We start from the raw sequence: 17,474 nt of genomic DNA, 5'->3' as shown, positions 1-17,474 counted from the left end.
GCTGCGTGTGACATCATGCAGCTGCCGCGGCCCGCCCCCCCCCAGCGGTCCGGCCACGCCTGCGTTGACCGGACCACGCCCCCTAAATGGCGGCATTAAGCCGCCGTCCAGCCCCCTCCTGCCCAGCGACCGCCTCTGCCTTTTGAGGCAATCATTAGGCAATGACGGCTGGCATGTGCAGTTCCGACCCGAACGCTGTGCTGCGATAAACTGCAGCGATCGATCGGGTCGGAATGACCCCCAATATTCCTTATCACTTTTTATGCAGCAATTGATTTGAAGTAATCTTAAAGAGTAGTGGTTGTTCTGTACTGCACAATGTGGCTTGTGATTGGCTGTAGTATTTGCTAGGGCCAGCATATTTAGCTGTTGCTGAATCCACCCTTTCTTTATACTTTGCATATGGTTGCCATTGGCATTTACCAGGAAATATTAGTTGACTGCACAAAAAGTAAATAAAATCGATTTAAAAAGTTTTTCCTATCACTGCCCTTTGAATTTGCAAATAAATAATGATAAACAGTACTGTGCGTTTCTCTGTGATGTATGGGACAGCTACACAAATTCACATACCTCTCCAAAATACTAAGATTGTAGTGGGTCTTAAGTTAAAGGGTAAGGCATTGCTACTAAGCAATTAAGTTTCATATACGAACAATTTCTTAACAGACCAGTTTAAAAGGAAAAAAAATTAAAAGCGTTTAATGCACAGGACTTTATGTTCACTTTCTGCAGAATCACCCACCTATACATGCTATATTTTAGTGTAATAGAATAAATCCTTTGTAGCTATAATGCCTCTTGCATCCTAATAGTCAGTAGACATCTCTTGAAAAACCCAGCTAGAACAGAAAACACATACAGTATTACAGTATTGCAGTATTGGTAACCTTTCAGCAATATTTGATTAAAACATCCCAGAATGTGTTTTCAGCAATAGGAACCAACATTTCTTTTCCACAAACTTATACATTGCTCTTAATAGGCTGGGGGCCTTCATGAATATTACTTTTTTTAAGAGATTTGTAACCAACGTCAAGGGGAAATTTAAATCAGTACCTGCAAAGGGATTGGTGGGGTTATCGGGGAAGGAAGGCCGTGTCCTGGTGATTGGTTGGGCTTTTGAGGAGAACCACACGTCTGCTGACTTGTAGAAAGTTGGTTCTGGCTTTTGGTTGGTGTTTGGTTTTGCTGCTGTTGCTGATTCTGTTGCTGCTGGGAGAGCTGTGAGGGGAGAGGCTGGGATGGCTGCTGGCATGATTGTTGATGCTGGACTGTAGTTTGCTGTTGTCCTTGCTGTTGATGGTGATGGTGATGATGATGTTGCTGAAGCTGCTGTAGATGCTGAAGCTGCTGAAGTTGCGTGTTTAGCGATGAGGTAGCTGTTTTTAAACAAAAGAGTGGGTTAGGTATATAACTGAACATTTTTATTTGCTATTTAGTTATCCATTGTTTGATACATTTGTTCCCAGAACCTAGCAGAAATCTGGAAACAATAAACTCCTGAGAGGTAGCCCAACAACAAATGTTGAAGATTAAAAACTATCAGCCCTCCTAACAGTTCTGCCTCTGTTACTGTACCATTTCTATTCCCCACTTAGCGCCACCCAATATGTGTCTGCCCCTTTCCTCTAGGATGTAAGCTGTAATGCGTATTGCATTCTTCGCTTGTATGTTCCTTCCTTACACTGCACCCTTGTCTCAAATGCTCCCAAACTTTGGTTTACCTCACTGTTGCTCACTGCATTGTCAATAGGTAGATATTCTGTTGATTGGTCATTGAATAATTATGTACTATTGAATTACTTGTTGTTATATGTCCTTTGTCTAATACTATTCCATGTGTTCTCTGTTCATTACTATGTACAGCACTGTACACCATTTATGATATCTTACAAATAAAAGATAATATAAATATATATATAAATTTGAGCTAGATGAAAACGTGATGACCTAATCACAAGTAACGTGTTCGGGGTGAGCCCCAGCGCCGACTGTGCATGGTAAGCACATTAGGTAGGACATGACAGCGTGTGCTGCAGCTGTGATGATGGAAGAGAAGTGGGCCGGGTACGGGGGTAAGTGTTATGGGACAGAAGGGGGCTGAGAGGTGACAAATACATTTTCTAGTAATAAATACTGATTCACATTTCGCTTAGTGGGGGCTGTATATGCAGTGGACAAAAATTAATTTATAAGACACACAAACGTTTGCACCCAAGGATGGTAAAAACCAAGAGAAAAAGCCATACACGCTCAATAAGTACTACAAACTATCATCAAAGCAAGGAAAATAAATATATTTTGATTGTGAGCATATTGTAAACAATTGTTTTATGTTTGAAGTTTAGATTTTGACAAAGGTTCTGACAATTTAGGAAACAGTTTAGTGCACCCTCTTTGAAAGAATTTCCAAATAAATAATTGTGTTTCTGTACAATCACATCCGCACACAAAAGAAGCATGCATGTTATGATCTGATTGCTCTGTAATAGATAATTTTTTAATTAGATCATTGATACACTCACATTATAATTAAGATCTGACAGTGCTGAAAGACTAATTAGCAGGCTATGAGCACTGGTAAGATAGTTGGAGGATTGTTAGATTGCTTACTTATGTCAGCATCTCATATCCGCCGCTTGTGTACAAAAATGCAGACATCAGATATACATTAGTTGATAACCTTTTGAGTAATCGTATGGTCATGCAGCATGGCCACTGGAAGTAAGATATCGGAGTCATTGCAACTGTGTTGTTTTTTTGTTGTATGTAATATGCTGTATTGGAGCTGTAGCTATCGGAAACCAATTCCTTATGTATTGTGTATTTTGTACTGATATACTTGGCAATAAACTGATTCTAATTCTGTACGGGATCACAGACTGAGACTTGCTTGTTTTTGAGTTGCCACTACCCCTTTACCCCACACAAATGGTCCCATAATGTAATTCACTGTGTAAATAAATCCTCACTGTGACCGCCATCACAAGACCATGGCGGCACATGCGCATTGAGACCTACATGCATGCACAGTGCACAGATCTACTACATACAAAACTGGAATTGTATACATCTCTTAATAAGGCCCATTATCAATAGGATTGCCCATCTATTTGAAAAATATATAGACCATACATGTGTTATTATGAGTAGTTCCACATAAAATAAAGGTCCATGTAATAAAAATCCTCTGTCTCCCTCAGACTGGAAATCCACAATGATATCCAGACTGGAGGTCTCGGCAGAAAAATGAAGAATGAGGTTCAATGTAGACAAATGTAAAGTTATGCACTTTGGGACTAAGAACAATCTGGCAGCCTATAAATTAAATGGGGAAAATGTAGGGATAACGGTAGTTGAAAAGGATTTGGGTGTGCTCATAAATAATAGACTTAGTAGCAGTACACAATGTCAAAATACAGCAACAAAAGCAAATAAGGTGTTAGCATGCATAAAACGGGGAAATGGAGACAAGGGATGAGAGTGTAATCCTGCCACTGTATCAATCATTGGTACGGCCGCACCTGGAATATTGTGTACAGTTCTGAGCACTGCACTATAAAAAAGATATCTTGGTACTTGAAAGGGGTCAGAGGTGAGCCACCAAACTGATCAAGGGGTTAGAGGCAAGACTAAGGAATTATGAGGAAAGACTTACAAGGTTAGATATGTTTACACTGGAAAAGAGGTGGCTGAGAGTGGACACTATTAATATTTATAAATACATTAAGGGACAATACAATGATGATCTGTTTATCAAAAAACGCTACACAGGACACGAGGTTAGAAGAAAAAAAATTCAATGGAGGAAAGGGTTCTTCACAGTAAGAGAAGTAAGTATTTGGAATTCTCTACCAGAGGAGGTAGTAATGGTGGACTTGCTATATAGGTTTAAAAATGGATTAGATAAATTCCTAACTGAAAGAAATATCCAAGGTTACAGTATCTAAATGATATACTTTTTTTATAATACAGGTTGAACTTGATGGACTTTTTGTCTTTTTTCAACCTCATCAACTATGTAACTATGCAGGGGCGGATCCAGAAGAAAATGAAAGGTGGGGCACCATGATAGGGGAACGGTAATATTTATATTTACATGCACCTAAGGCACGCATGCTCCCATATAAGGAGTGTGGTATCACGGGGGCGTGGCCTCACAGAATACTGCATCAGATAATGATTGGCTGTTGGAGTGCATCCTGGTTTATTGCCAATATTTCAAACTGATGAAAAGGCTGATTGGGTTTTGAAATGTTGGTCACCTGTTCCATTAGTTATGGGAGCCTGGAAGGCACCCCAGCACAATATAATTATTAAAGTTTTTAGTCAGTGGTGGCAGGTGCAGCATACTTTGTTTTGGGCACTGCACTGAGACTCAGACTGTAGGACACGAACGTCCCATCTTTGATTAGCAGAAGCAGCCAGCTGGATCTCCAACAAGCAGCATAAGACATCTGCAGGACAGCCTTCTCACAATCACACGGGCCGCCTTCTCAAAGCTGAGTTTGACTGCACCTAACACTGTGGTAAAGGAAGTGGAGGAGGAAGTGCTGGGAAACTGTGCGTTGCAATGAGGGCTAATGAAGTCTTCTGCGCCGTCATAAGTAACAGTCTTACTCGATGCTGGCATTTGAACCCCGCGCCTGGGCTGGACTCTGGCCGGCTGGCAGTGGGGGAGGCTGGTTACCACACGGACTTGCTGTTAGAGCCGTGACGTCTCCTAGTGCCTTCCAGCTCTTATATCAAATCTGACTGACGTAAATAGCAGTAGTGCTGCCGCTGTTCTCCTTTTGAAAAAAAAAAAAAAAGAAGTCAGAAATGACAGGGGGGCACAGGCCCGAGTGTCGTCGTCCCCCCCCCCTGGATCTGCCTATGTAACTATGTAACTATATATATTATGAAAAAAAACAACAGAAAAACAACAAAGCCAATGTAATACTGTTGTATACTTCTTCACACCACAGACGTGCTGATAGAAATGTGCATGTGATCATAGGAAAGGTCCAAATATATGTCCGTATGCAATGCTCTTCCAACAAACTGAATAGACACTCAGTGATATAGTAAACAAACAGCAAGGTGCTTACATGAATGTTTACATAAACATAAAGGGAGGTCTTTATCCATCCAACTCCAGTGAAAAAAGGGAATAAAAACTTGTGCTGTGATATATCAGAGTTTTAATCATGAAATGAAAATGTTTTTTTAAAAAAAGTGCAAAAAAAATCCATACAAAACATTGTTAAACATGGTCATATATAATATATATCTCCAAGCAGAAGAATAAAAACCAGGGCATATCTCAGCACTGGAAATGAAAAATACACCTGTATAGGATATCTTCACGCCCTTTGTCACTCTACCAACGCCTTTAAGGGCACATGGCATATTTTACAATTGAGATACTGTTCAATAGTACTCTGAAACAAACAGCAAGTGCATGCCAACTTGGGTTTGCAGTGAATTTATTGTCACCAGTACGTATCAATTCAATACAAATTTTAAGCAACTGGATAGAAACATGTGGCTACATGTACTACAGTACTTAGCTAACAAAGCAAATCAAAGGCTCTGTGACATTCAGTTTTACATTTACACTGGTGCACTGTACTGTACTGTACTGTACTATACACTGGTAAAGGGACTAATTACAAAATAAATATGGCACATGTTTAACCTTGATATGCAAGTTTATTTAAAAAGAAACGACTTAGTAAATGTGGAAACATTTCTTTCCTTTGTAGCATTTAAATATGATATTTTTAGGCCTTGTCCTGAAATGGTGTAAAAAGCCTAAACTGAAGTTGGACTGTCTCTGCACCTAAATGCACGACCCCTTGTTTGTTTATTATAAAAATGATAACTGGAATGAGCAGTACTAAAATAATGTTCCCCTTAATGTTACAGATATAAAATGAGAAGCATACATGATGAAACTTACGTACAGTATGTGCTCAGAGTCGGACTGGCCCACAGGGGAAACCACCGGTGGGCCCACCCCTTCCTTAGGGATCAGGTTCCATATTGTGCACTTGAACTATATATTATACATATGTTACATTATACTGCACAGGACTATGGTGTCATTCCTACAGTGCATTGCTGTTAATCAATCTGGTACATTATCATGCATGCACTAGCAGTATTTACTATACTGTATATTGGGGGTCATTACAAGGTGATCGCTTGCTGACGATTTTCGCAGCGCAGCGATCAGGTAAAAAAACAGCAAAACTGCGCATGCGTATACAACGCAATGCGCACGGGCATCGTATGTGCACAAAGAGCATTGCTGCTGTGCACTGGATCTAGCGAAGATTCCATTTGCACAGCCGATCGCAAGGAGATTGACATGAAGAGGGCGTTTATGGGTGTCAACTGACCGTTTTCTGGGAGTGTTTGGGAAAACAAAGGCGTGTCCTGGCGTTTGCAGGGCGGGTATCTGACGTCACTTCCGGGACCTTCCTTGCTGCAATCATCGCACAGAATAAGTAACTACAGGGCTGGTCTCGTTTTGCACAAAATGTTTTTGTACCACTCGGCTGCACAGGAGTTCGCACACTTGCACGGCTGCTAAAAGTAGCTATCGAGCGATCAACTCGGAATGACCCCCATTATGTGCTCGCCAATGGCTAGCTAAGCCTCGAAACATGGGCCCTTACCACTGCATCCCCCCGGTGGGCCTTTCATACCCCAGTCCGGCACTGTATGTGCTACTAAATGTTGCAAAGTGGAGATATTTTCCCACATCAGCATTGCACCCAATCTTACATTGTCATTCCTTTGCTAATACACACAACATTGCTGTTTTATAATTATGTTTCATAAATCTACATCTCTAAATTCTAGTAGCCAATAGAATAGATTTATTTCTATCAGTTTGCAACAAAATGCTGAGAACATCGATAAAGTTATGTAGGCAGCAATACAACATACCTAACTGCTCTGCCATAAACTGTTATTATGTGATTAATGATGACAACTCCAGTTGCAATGCTCTATTTCAATTTTGACTTCAATGAGATGCATTTACATTGTTATTCCTAATGAATGAAGTTAATGACAATTTATTATACAATTTGCAATTCCTCTTGGGAGCATGCATGCATATGTCATCTGATTGAATGAATCAAAAGTAGATTAAAGTGGATTATTAAACAATAACATTATTGTGTGGTTGTTGTGCTTTCCAGTCATTACAAGTGTGATGTGAATTGTATCATAAATGTAAAAATAGCAAACGTTCTTTTTCCCCACATAATAATTACAATAATAACTTATGCAATAGGTAGCACCTATCCTTGTGTAGCAATGCCTGTTTCCCTATAGATTGTAAGCTTGCGAGCAGGGCCCTCCTACCTCTAGGTCTGTCTGTTATTACCCAGTTATGTTCTATTAGGGTGTGTACACACGGTGAGATCCCTGCTATGTTCGATTTTGACTATGAGATTTCCCTTGAACTCCCCCAGAGCCCAGATAGAACAGATTTTGACTATCTGTGCATGAGATTTTGTCTATGTACGATTTTGACAAGTGCCAATTTTGACTATACTTTGTACTAGATTGTACACTAGATAGTCAAGATTGACTTGCCTGCACAGTCTATCTAGCCTTATGATACCGACCCTACGGGAGCGCGCATCGGGATCTAATCTGTATTGCAAGCTGACTAGCACCATGAGATATGCACTAACTTTTCATAAGATATTGACTATATAGTCAAAATCTCACAGATTTATCTCACCGTGTGTACACACCCTAACTATTGCCCTAATTGTAAAGAGTAACGGAATATGCTGCGCTATATAAGAAACTGTTGTTATTATTATTAATAATAATAATAATAATAATAACAACAACATACAGTACTGTATAGGCTGATACACTGTACATGCATACTTGCTAAAAATCACAAGATCTGATGGCAAATCGACTTGTGTGCAACTCAGGCAAAGGATAAACAAAAAGCAACTACAGTTATCTATCTCAATATACAGTAGTTTGTCCTAGACCTACTCACTTCAACTCCTGTTCTGACCGCGTGTTCCCTGTTGTCAGAGCAGGCCCTAACCAATATGATGCCCTAGGCAAGATTTTGACTGGTGCCCCTTAGCACTGCTGCTAATTCTACCTCTGACCCAGCACCCCTTTCCCATCACCATCATCCCTCATCCATAGCAATCCTCATTTTGGTGCTCCTACCCCCTATATTTTGAATAGGAACAATGCACACATTCTGCGCACAGCTGAAAAAGAGGAGTGTTCTTGCTGGGAAGGGGCATGGCCACACAATAGTTCCCCAAGTTCAAATTATTCCACACAGTAGTGCAACTTTGTTCATATTATATCATGCGATAGTGCCCCTTATTAACGTTATTCCCCACCTTAGTGCTCCTTATTCACATCACAATATACCATATTGCCCTTTATTCACATTAGAACACACAGTGCCCTTTCTATACATTACGCCAAACAGTAGAGCACCTTATACACATAATGCCAAACATTATTAATGTATTTATACACATAATACCACACAGATATGCCCTTACAGATATGACACACATTATTAATGTCCTTATAAACCTAATGTTCTTTACACATTATGCCAACCTTTATTAATGCCCTTATACACATAATGCACCTTACACATATGCCGAAAACTACTGCACATCCAACCCACCCGCACACAGCACTCACATGGCCGCTAACACTGTGACCTCTGCCTCTGCTTGGATACAGATGTGTCCTCATACATCTTGTCTCAATATGCCATGCAGCAGGAGATGTCTGGCATGAGTCAGCTGTCAGTTCTGCTAACGTTGGGTGCCTTTTTTGACAAAAATGTGTCTTATTTGCATTACTATGTAGCATGCCTATATTCTGTGTGTGACTGTGGCTGTATCTGCATATGAAATGTAATGATACAGTGATTTCCAGGAATACACTGTAACATAGCATTTTGTATGCAGATAGATACAGCTGCAGTCACACGCAGAATATAGGCATGCTGCATATCAGAAGCTGATTGTGCCCCTAGGCATTTGCTAGTTTGTCTATGCCTAGGGCCGGCTCTGCTTGTTGTGAAGAATAAATACAGTAGGTACTTTGAACTACTCATATATATATATATATATATATATATATATATATAAAAATTATATATTTGCATAACAGCTGTCAACAAAATCTACTGAATGTGTGGTCCGAAGTGGAGGAAATATATTTTTCTAAAAACCGTATTACAATATTTGCTGCAACTGATATTTTTTTAGAAAAAGCATTCATTGATTTTAGTAATTTTTATCATATAGTCTCTTATCACCATACATGAAGCAGATGCAAGTGCAAAATCTATTTACATCCCTTTAGCCTATCCTGGTAACCGAATACTACACCTGCAGCTCTACATTGATCTAGACCTCTGATGAGTTACTAAAGAGGTCAGAATTAAATAATTTCAGGTACATAACCTTAGAATTACTGTAGATCATAGGTTCTCAAACTCGGTCCTCAGGACCCCACACAGTGCATGTTTTGCAGGTAACCCAGCAGGTGCACAGGTGTATTAATTACTCACTGACACATTTTAAGAGGTCCACAGGTGGAGCCAATTATTTCACTTGTGATTCTGTGAGGAGACCTGCAAAACATGCACTGTGTGGGGTCCTGAGGACCGAGTTTGAGAACCTGTGCTGTAGATGATACATTTCCATCATCAACACCCATGACTACTAAATTAGGATGTCGGTAGCGCATTAAGTGCATCACTTGGCAAACAAAGTGGACAATGTATTTTTTCAAATCTGAATCGAAAATGTAATTTCAGCATCAAGTATTCCCTTTCTTGCCTTGGCATGTTTCTTGTTTATGTTATCACACGTCCATGTATGTGGAGAAGACTGAAAGAACCTGTCAAGAATGCAGTGTACTTCACTCTTCTGCAAATAAAGATGCAATGGCAACTGGCATAAGTGAACAATCAGTGGTAGAACATGTTGCTAGGTGTAAATATACTTAAGAGTCCTTGAGCAAAGTAACCGATCATACACCAGTACCATCTAAGGATGAATATCGATCAAACATTCTTCTAGGATTAGAAACCAAATGGATCCACAAGTTGGGCACCATTAGTCCTTTAGAATTTAATGTACAACTCTGATTTTTATATTTTCTTTAATCCTGTATCATCTTGTTTTATAATAGTTTATAATTTACTTATTCTTGATTATTTCTGAACTTCACTATCATGAGCTATTATGTGCATTATTATCAGTGGCACATTTAATTCATGATACTGTAATCTATGCTAGATTCTGTTTAGGTTTTGTTATAATGTATTACTGCATTGTGGGACAGATGGTGTCTGACGTCAGCTTCGGCCCCGATCAGCCTGTTCTCATCGCATTGGAGGAGTAAATCCTGGGTTGCGCACAGTCTGCACAAAGTGGATTTTTGCAGCTCCGTTACACGTGCGATCGCACACTTGCATGGTGAAAATACACTCCCCCTGTTTGCAGTGACTATCTGATCGCAGGACAGCAAAAAACGCAGCCCATCAATCAGATCTGAATTACCCCCTTAGTCCGATGAATCTCTATCTATTATGCACTAATGTGACTTTTACCAGAGGTGACTAGAACCTTGTTCCTTTAGCCCTACTACTATGAATTAGAATTCCAATAATGTCTTGCCCTATCAACATAGCTACACTTGACTAGACTGCCACTGAGTATGTTTTCCCACGTTATGTAGTTTTGGACCCACCAAAGAAAATGTACAGTATCAAGCCTTCTAAAGAGTGAACAAGTGGAGACGTTTCCCATAGCAACAATCAACATCTAACTATAATTTTATAGAATGCATTTTATAAGTGCTAGCTAGAACCTGATTGGTTTCTATAGGCAACTTCACCACTATTTAGAAGGCAATGTACATCTCTCTCTAGGTGTTTTATTGCATTAGTCAAATGTTGAGTCAGTTTTACCAGTCTGGTCTTCATGTTGTCCACACAACATATTGGCCAGGACTGATATACTATACACCCACTCGTAGTAAGTGGATAATATATGAATCTTTTGTTATGACCACACAGGCTGTGATTACTGGAGCATCTTTCAATTAGTAATCTTTTTATGTTAGCAAACACTTGTCACATTAGTATCACTTTATTGGTAATTATTAGACTGCACTTGTTTTGACAACTCTATCGTTAATTTTTCTCAGTTACTGGATTGTTTCTTTTTCTTACAACAGCATTGCTTAATGGTATTACACTTGTTCTTATTTGTACCTAATAAGCTTTTGATGTTCTATTTAAAGCTTTTCACTTGTACACTCTTTGGTGGGTGTTTTTTATGTTTTTTTGTAATTGTCATTACAGGTTGAGTATCCCTTATCCAAAATGCTTGGGACCAGAGGTATTTTGGATTTCGGATTTTTCCGTATTTTGGAATAATTGCATACCATAATGAGATATCATGGTGATGGGACCTAAATCTAAGCACAGAATGCATTTATGTTTCATATACACCTTATACACTCAGCCTGAAGGTTATTTTAGCCAGTATTTTTTATAACTTTGTGCATTAAACAAAGTGTATCTACATTCATACAATTCATTTATGTTTCATATACACCTTATACACACAGCCAGAAGGTCATTTGATACAATATATTGAATAACTTTGTGTATTAAACAAAGTTTGTGTACATTGAGCCATCATAAAACAAAAGTTTCACTATCTCACTCTCGCTCAAAAAGTCTGTATTTCGGAATATTCCGTATTTCGGATATTTGGATATGGGATACTCAACCTGTATTTACATATTGGTTCTCACAGAGAGCCATTTTTGTTATTTTGACAAACAACAATTTTAATACAGAAACATAAAAGAAAAATATTGAAATTAAAAATATTTTCCATAGAGAAGACACATATAAGGCAAATGGGCAGTTTTCATAGCCCATTCAGAGCCTCCTGTACAGTTGGACATACTTTGCACCACAAAGCGCAACTGTAAAATGTGCACCACAAAAACTATTTCTCAAGTGCTTCCTTCTCTGCAAGGTGCAATGGCACCAGTCTGACACCAGGAGATAACATTAGTGTGGTAAATATTATAGGTTAATACCAGGAGAAAACATTAGGGTAGGGGCCAGGTTTATGCCATGAAATTGAACACCCATTTTCTGAGGTACGCACATTTGTCTGTCTTATTGTCTTCATGGGACGCATTTGTGGGAACACTTCCTTACTGTTCTCACTCAACAAGCACTTCCACACCCTTTTCCTTCATTAATTTAAGGTAATAGCGGTAAATACATTCAATTCTACATCGTAATAGATGGGTAAGAAGTTTTTGTGCACACGCGCAGTATAAAAAAAAGCGCAATTTGTAACAAAAGTTTGCTTTTGACCAACTCTGTATTAGCCCTGAGTCTCTCTCACTCTCACTGTACACCCTATATTACTGTATGTATTTCTCTAAAACAGATGCTGTCTTTCTTATTTGATTCTTTTTTAAAGTTTTATAAGAGACAAGATACAGGGGGAGATTGATCAAATCTTGGAGAGAGATAAAGAAATATCCAATCAGCCTCTATAAACACAGCGTGTAAAAATTACACATTCTGATTGGTTAGCACTTTATCTCTCTTCTCTCTAATTTGCCATGCAGTACTGTATTTTAAAATGGTAATATTTCAGTATAAACACACACGCAGACATAATAAAACATTAAAGAAATACTCTGGAAGAAAACAGTTTAATATTTGACAGTAGCCTAAGAGTTACAACAGAAATAAGGCCACACTAGACTTCAATATGAAAAAAGTACCAATGACCAAATTCTGAGAAAATATCTTTCTAGCAATATGTTTTTATCTAATTTCTTTTCTTGCTGCACCACTGCGGGCATTTGAGGGCCTCAAACAAAGTCACTAAAAATATTTTCTTTATAAAGGTTAGGAAAATTCCCTGTGGTCAGCTCAGGAGCTTCTGAACTGTAGTACAACAAAGACAGCTTTAGGGTATGAAGTCCACCTTCCAAGACAAAAATAAGAAAACTCAAACTGGATCCCTGTAAGAGCAGTAACACCAATATACATCATCCCTAGTTGAACATCATTTAATTGTATTTACCCATGATAAATAACTTAAGACATCCTGTTAGCAAGATGTCGGCAATTCTTTACATGGGTCACTAGTAATAGATACACATTTGTGTAGCATTACTTTGTATTTTATCAGGGCAATAAAGTTGTTGACGGCTGATCCTCTTTTGGAGCATCACAGCATAGGAGTTAGGACTCATGACGACATACCATGATAACATCACTTAAGAATGGAAAATTACAGAAAAGTAATGCATCTCTGGTGAACAATGCTTAGAATGTGGAATGTATCCCTGAAAAATAATTACATCATTTCAACATCAACTGCTTGGCATCTCTTATAAACATGTATCTTGTTATGTATACTGCAGTTTTTAAGACCAATTGGCATATGTTATTATCTAAATGTGTTAATTATGCCATATGGGTCCAAACTGAAGGAATATCCAGCCACACTGCCCTCAGCCTAAGCAGCAGAATTTTATGGTCATTTAGCAACTTAACACAAGTTCCAATCTCATCCTGATAATTAAAACAGCATCACTATATTTATGGTAATTGCAAAATATTGACAACACACTGATAATACCATATCATAATTCATAGTTGGGCTTATGAAGACTTAGGATCAATGCAAAAAAGGAGTAAAAAATAAGCAGATCTGTACCCTGGAAATATCCATGTTCCACTGCAAAAGGCTAAATGTGCAGAAAAATATAGGGGTATATTTACTAAAGTGCGGGTTTATAGAATCTGAGATTTTGCTTATAGTAACCAATCAGATTCTAGCTATTTATCTTCTAGAACAGTAGTTCTCAAACTGTGTGCCGTGGGACACTTGCAGGGGTGCCTCGAGTCAATTTGAGTTAACCATCTGAACTCAAACATGGATGTTCTGAAAACATGGACTGTAATGGCGGAGTTTGGGATACTCTCCCCTACATTCAATAATAATACATGCATTTTCACTCCTTACATTGCAAAATGGTTTGTTCAAATTTGCTCTCTGTTTTTGCTTTGCTGCATGCATGCTTACAATCTATAGATGTTTCATATGTTATTTGTATCTATGCATATATTAGTTTACATCCTAAAAGTTTTCATTAAAAAAGTGATAATCTACATGACTTTATATAAGATAAACTTATAGAATCTATGGGAAATTTGCTATTGAGGGACCAGAAATGTCAATCACTACTTTATTTGGTATTGTTGAAATACTGTATTCTGTTCTTTTATAATGACATTTTCAAATTCTTCATGTATGAAGTCAATGTGAAGTGAGGAGTGGTAATGTTTCAATTTATTGTGTATGTCACAGATGATTATTCTCAGTAAGCGGTATATATAGTAACATATAGCGAACAAAAGACCAGGAAGCAAAACTTATGCCATTCATCTTTTTCCTATCTCCTCATCAGACAGACTAAAATATTATGGACAATAGAATATTGAGTATACATATTCCACCCTTGTTCTCCTACTTTCATGAGACGCCTGTGTTCTGTGCAATCTGCTACTCGCAGACATTTATCTTCTTAGGCCATGTATTAAATAGGATAAAGAAGCACAAAATGAGAATTGTAAAATTTCAGAGTCAAATGTAAGTGACACAGCTATAATTCTTTATGAAGTAGCAGGTAAGATTGATTGTCAGGGGTCATAAGGCTAGGTCAAACTTGGCTTATTCGTCAGCTGAATGTCATTTTTGTTTTCCCTGTCACGAGATAGCTTTTACAAAAAAATGCAACTCCTTCCTCATTATCTGGGACTTGGCTGCTTTCCTGCCACCCAGTATTAATGAAACTGTGCTTCAAACCTGGTCTTCATCTTAGAGGTTTTTCTTTTGAAACACTATAGAGTACGGCACTTTTTTATACATATAGTACAGAGTATACATAAAATTATAGTATTTTATGAAAAATACCCAAATATTTATAGTGCACGTAACTAACTTCACACATTTCATTAAAAAAATGGATACCAATCTAACTAATTGGTGATAATTGGTGAGCCAATACGTCACAGTACATCTACTGTATATGTGCACACATAAATATGCATACATGTTGCCAATATCCCTTCAATGATTAAATATGCTGTTATATGTTCCTTCGCATGTTCAATTTAAGCAGTTTCTGTGCATTAGGAAAAAATTAACATGAAAGCATAACCCTCCAGTGCTCAAATTATCAATCTTCCTATTAAATCAGGTTTATTTTAGTATAGAGGTTACACTACTTGTTTGTCCCATATTTTAATTTCACGTAACTCTTTAGAATAAGGGTGCAAAGAATATGCAATGAATTAACGTGTCTTCTATTTGAATAATCGCTGTACCGGTCATAGTATAATTAGGTAATGTAATTATGTTCACATAATCTTTCCATTTGCCCCAAGAATTATGTGTTGCCATTTGCAATTTACCCCAAGTAAATGTACAAAAAAATATAAGATGACTTAATGATAACAAACAGTTTTCATTATCTTAATGAAGCAAATACCTGTACAATTTGCACTTAAATAATATTAAATGAATATTATTTGTCTGGGTGTTTAAACCAATTTGATGGAGTGACCTTAGCTGTAGGCCAAATGTGACACCCCATGGCTTAACATCGATTTAATGCAGCAAGAAACAATTTAGACTAATAACCTAATCACACAAACATTATTTATTTATTTATTTACAGTTACTTATATAGTGATATAGTGCTATATAGTCAGCCATTCACATCAGTACCTGTCCCAGTGGAGCTCACAATTTATATTCGCTACCACATGGACATACCTTTTGTACACACTATGATTAATTTTCATCAGAAGACAATTAATGTGCCAGTATGTTTTTGGAATGTGGAAGGAAACTGGTGTACCTGGAAGAAACATGCACACAAAGACATGGACAGCATAAAGACTGCATGCAGGTAGGGCATTGTCTGGGAATTGAAATCATATGTTCAGTGCTGTGCGGCAGTAATGCTAATCACTATGCCACCATGCTGCCCAAAGGAGTAAATTAATATGACACTTTAAGTAGCACTTTGAGTTTAGACAAACATCTCTCCACCTAAACCTTCCACCAATACATATACCATCAATAAATCCATGTCACTATGCAGTCATCTTCTAAGCTATTGTCCTACTATTGATGGAATTGGTGATTACAATACAATGTTGAGCTATTTGACTGATGTTTCTAAATATTACACCTCTCACTGTCCTTATATTGAGCTATCAGACTAACATTTTTAATTAATACATATCTTAGGGGGGGATTTATCAAGCAACAATCTTTCAAAATTCACTATTTTTACTTGATATTCATCAGTTCTAAAGCTACAAATTTATAACATTTATCACCATAGCCATATGCAAACTTTCATTTTTGTGCCGTTTCAATGTTACTAAGTTATAAATTATTAGCCGAATACCCATGCTTTGATATGCAGTTTCAAGTATTTCCGTGCATACAACTTTAGTTTTGAAGGAGTTCCTGGTAAACTATATTTTAAGTCTTTCATTCAAGCTGGAGAATAGCCAGGCTGTCAGAGGAGCTGACTCTGGAACAGGCAATATACAACTGGCCATGGGAGAAACACTCACTCCTCAGATCCACACCAGCCACTTTCAAACTCTGTCCCTGAGCTTTTTTAATGGTCATGGTGTAGCAGACCTTTACCGGGAACTGCAGCAATTTGAAATGGAAATGGTAGTCTGATGGAACAGTTTTGAATGGATGCTAAAGAAGCCCCTAACAATCCTACAATTTAAAATTAAATAAAAATCAACAGATTGTCGGTAAAATTATCATTAAAACTGATTGTTTTTAAACCTAGATTAACATGCTGCTTAAAATATATACACCTACTTAGGCACTTAATTTGGTAATGTGTATATGCAAAAAACAAATCTAAATCTTATCTCGATTAAGAAATAATGAAGAATTTATAAAAAAAACACATTTCACCCCTTTGGGAGTGGACTTTTGAAAAATCCCTTCTTAGTGGTGCCTACGTCACAAAACAAAGCTACTGTTCAAATATCAGGTTCCTAGTCCTCATGGTTCCGGAAATTTTGTGATGAGTCAGTGAGTAAATCAGTGGTATTTAGCTTGTTTCACCCCATTGGAGTGGAATTTTTTTTTAAATCCTTTTTTAGTGGGTGCCTACCTCACAAAACAAAGCTGCTGTCCAAATTTCAAGTTCCTAGTCCTCATGGTTCTGGAGATTTCATGATAGGTCAGTGAGTAAATCAGTGGTATTTGTTTTTTATATATGTAGATTTAAAGACAGTCAATCAAGAGCAGTACACACTATATTCATCAGTCATTTAGTTATATTTTCCTTTT

At 37.8% G+C, this 17,474-nt stretch overlaps 1 protein-coding gene across 2 annotated transcripts in view; it reads right to left on the bottom strand.

The window, feature by feature from the left end:
* POU6F2 (POU class 6 homeobox 2) overlaps window positions 1-17,474 on the bottom strand; it is a 677,794-nt gene that overhangs the window by 281,904 nt on the left and 378,416 nt on the right. For both annotated transcript variants that reach the window (XM_063922531.1, XM_063922532.1), the window contains exon 4: window positions 1,060-1,382. In XM_063922531.1, the coding sequence (XP_063778601.1) occupies window positions 1,060-1,382 (323 nt within the window). The remainder of the gene's footprint in view (window positions 1-1,059; window positions 1,383-17,474) is intronic.

Source organism: Pseudophryne corroboree, chromosome 5 (assembly GCF_028390025.1).
Source record: "Pseudophryne corroboree isolate aPseCor3 chromosome 5, aPseCor3.hap2, whole genome shotgun sequence".
NCBI classification, from domain to species: Eukaryota; Metazoa; Chordata; class Amphibia; order Anura; family Myobatrachidae; genus Pseudophryne; species Pseudophryne corroboree.
Note: the sequence above shows the minus strand (reverse complement) of the source record. Positions and strands in the feature narration are given on the sequence as shown.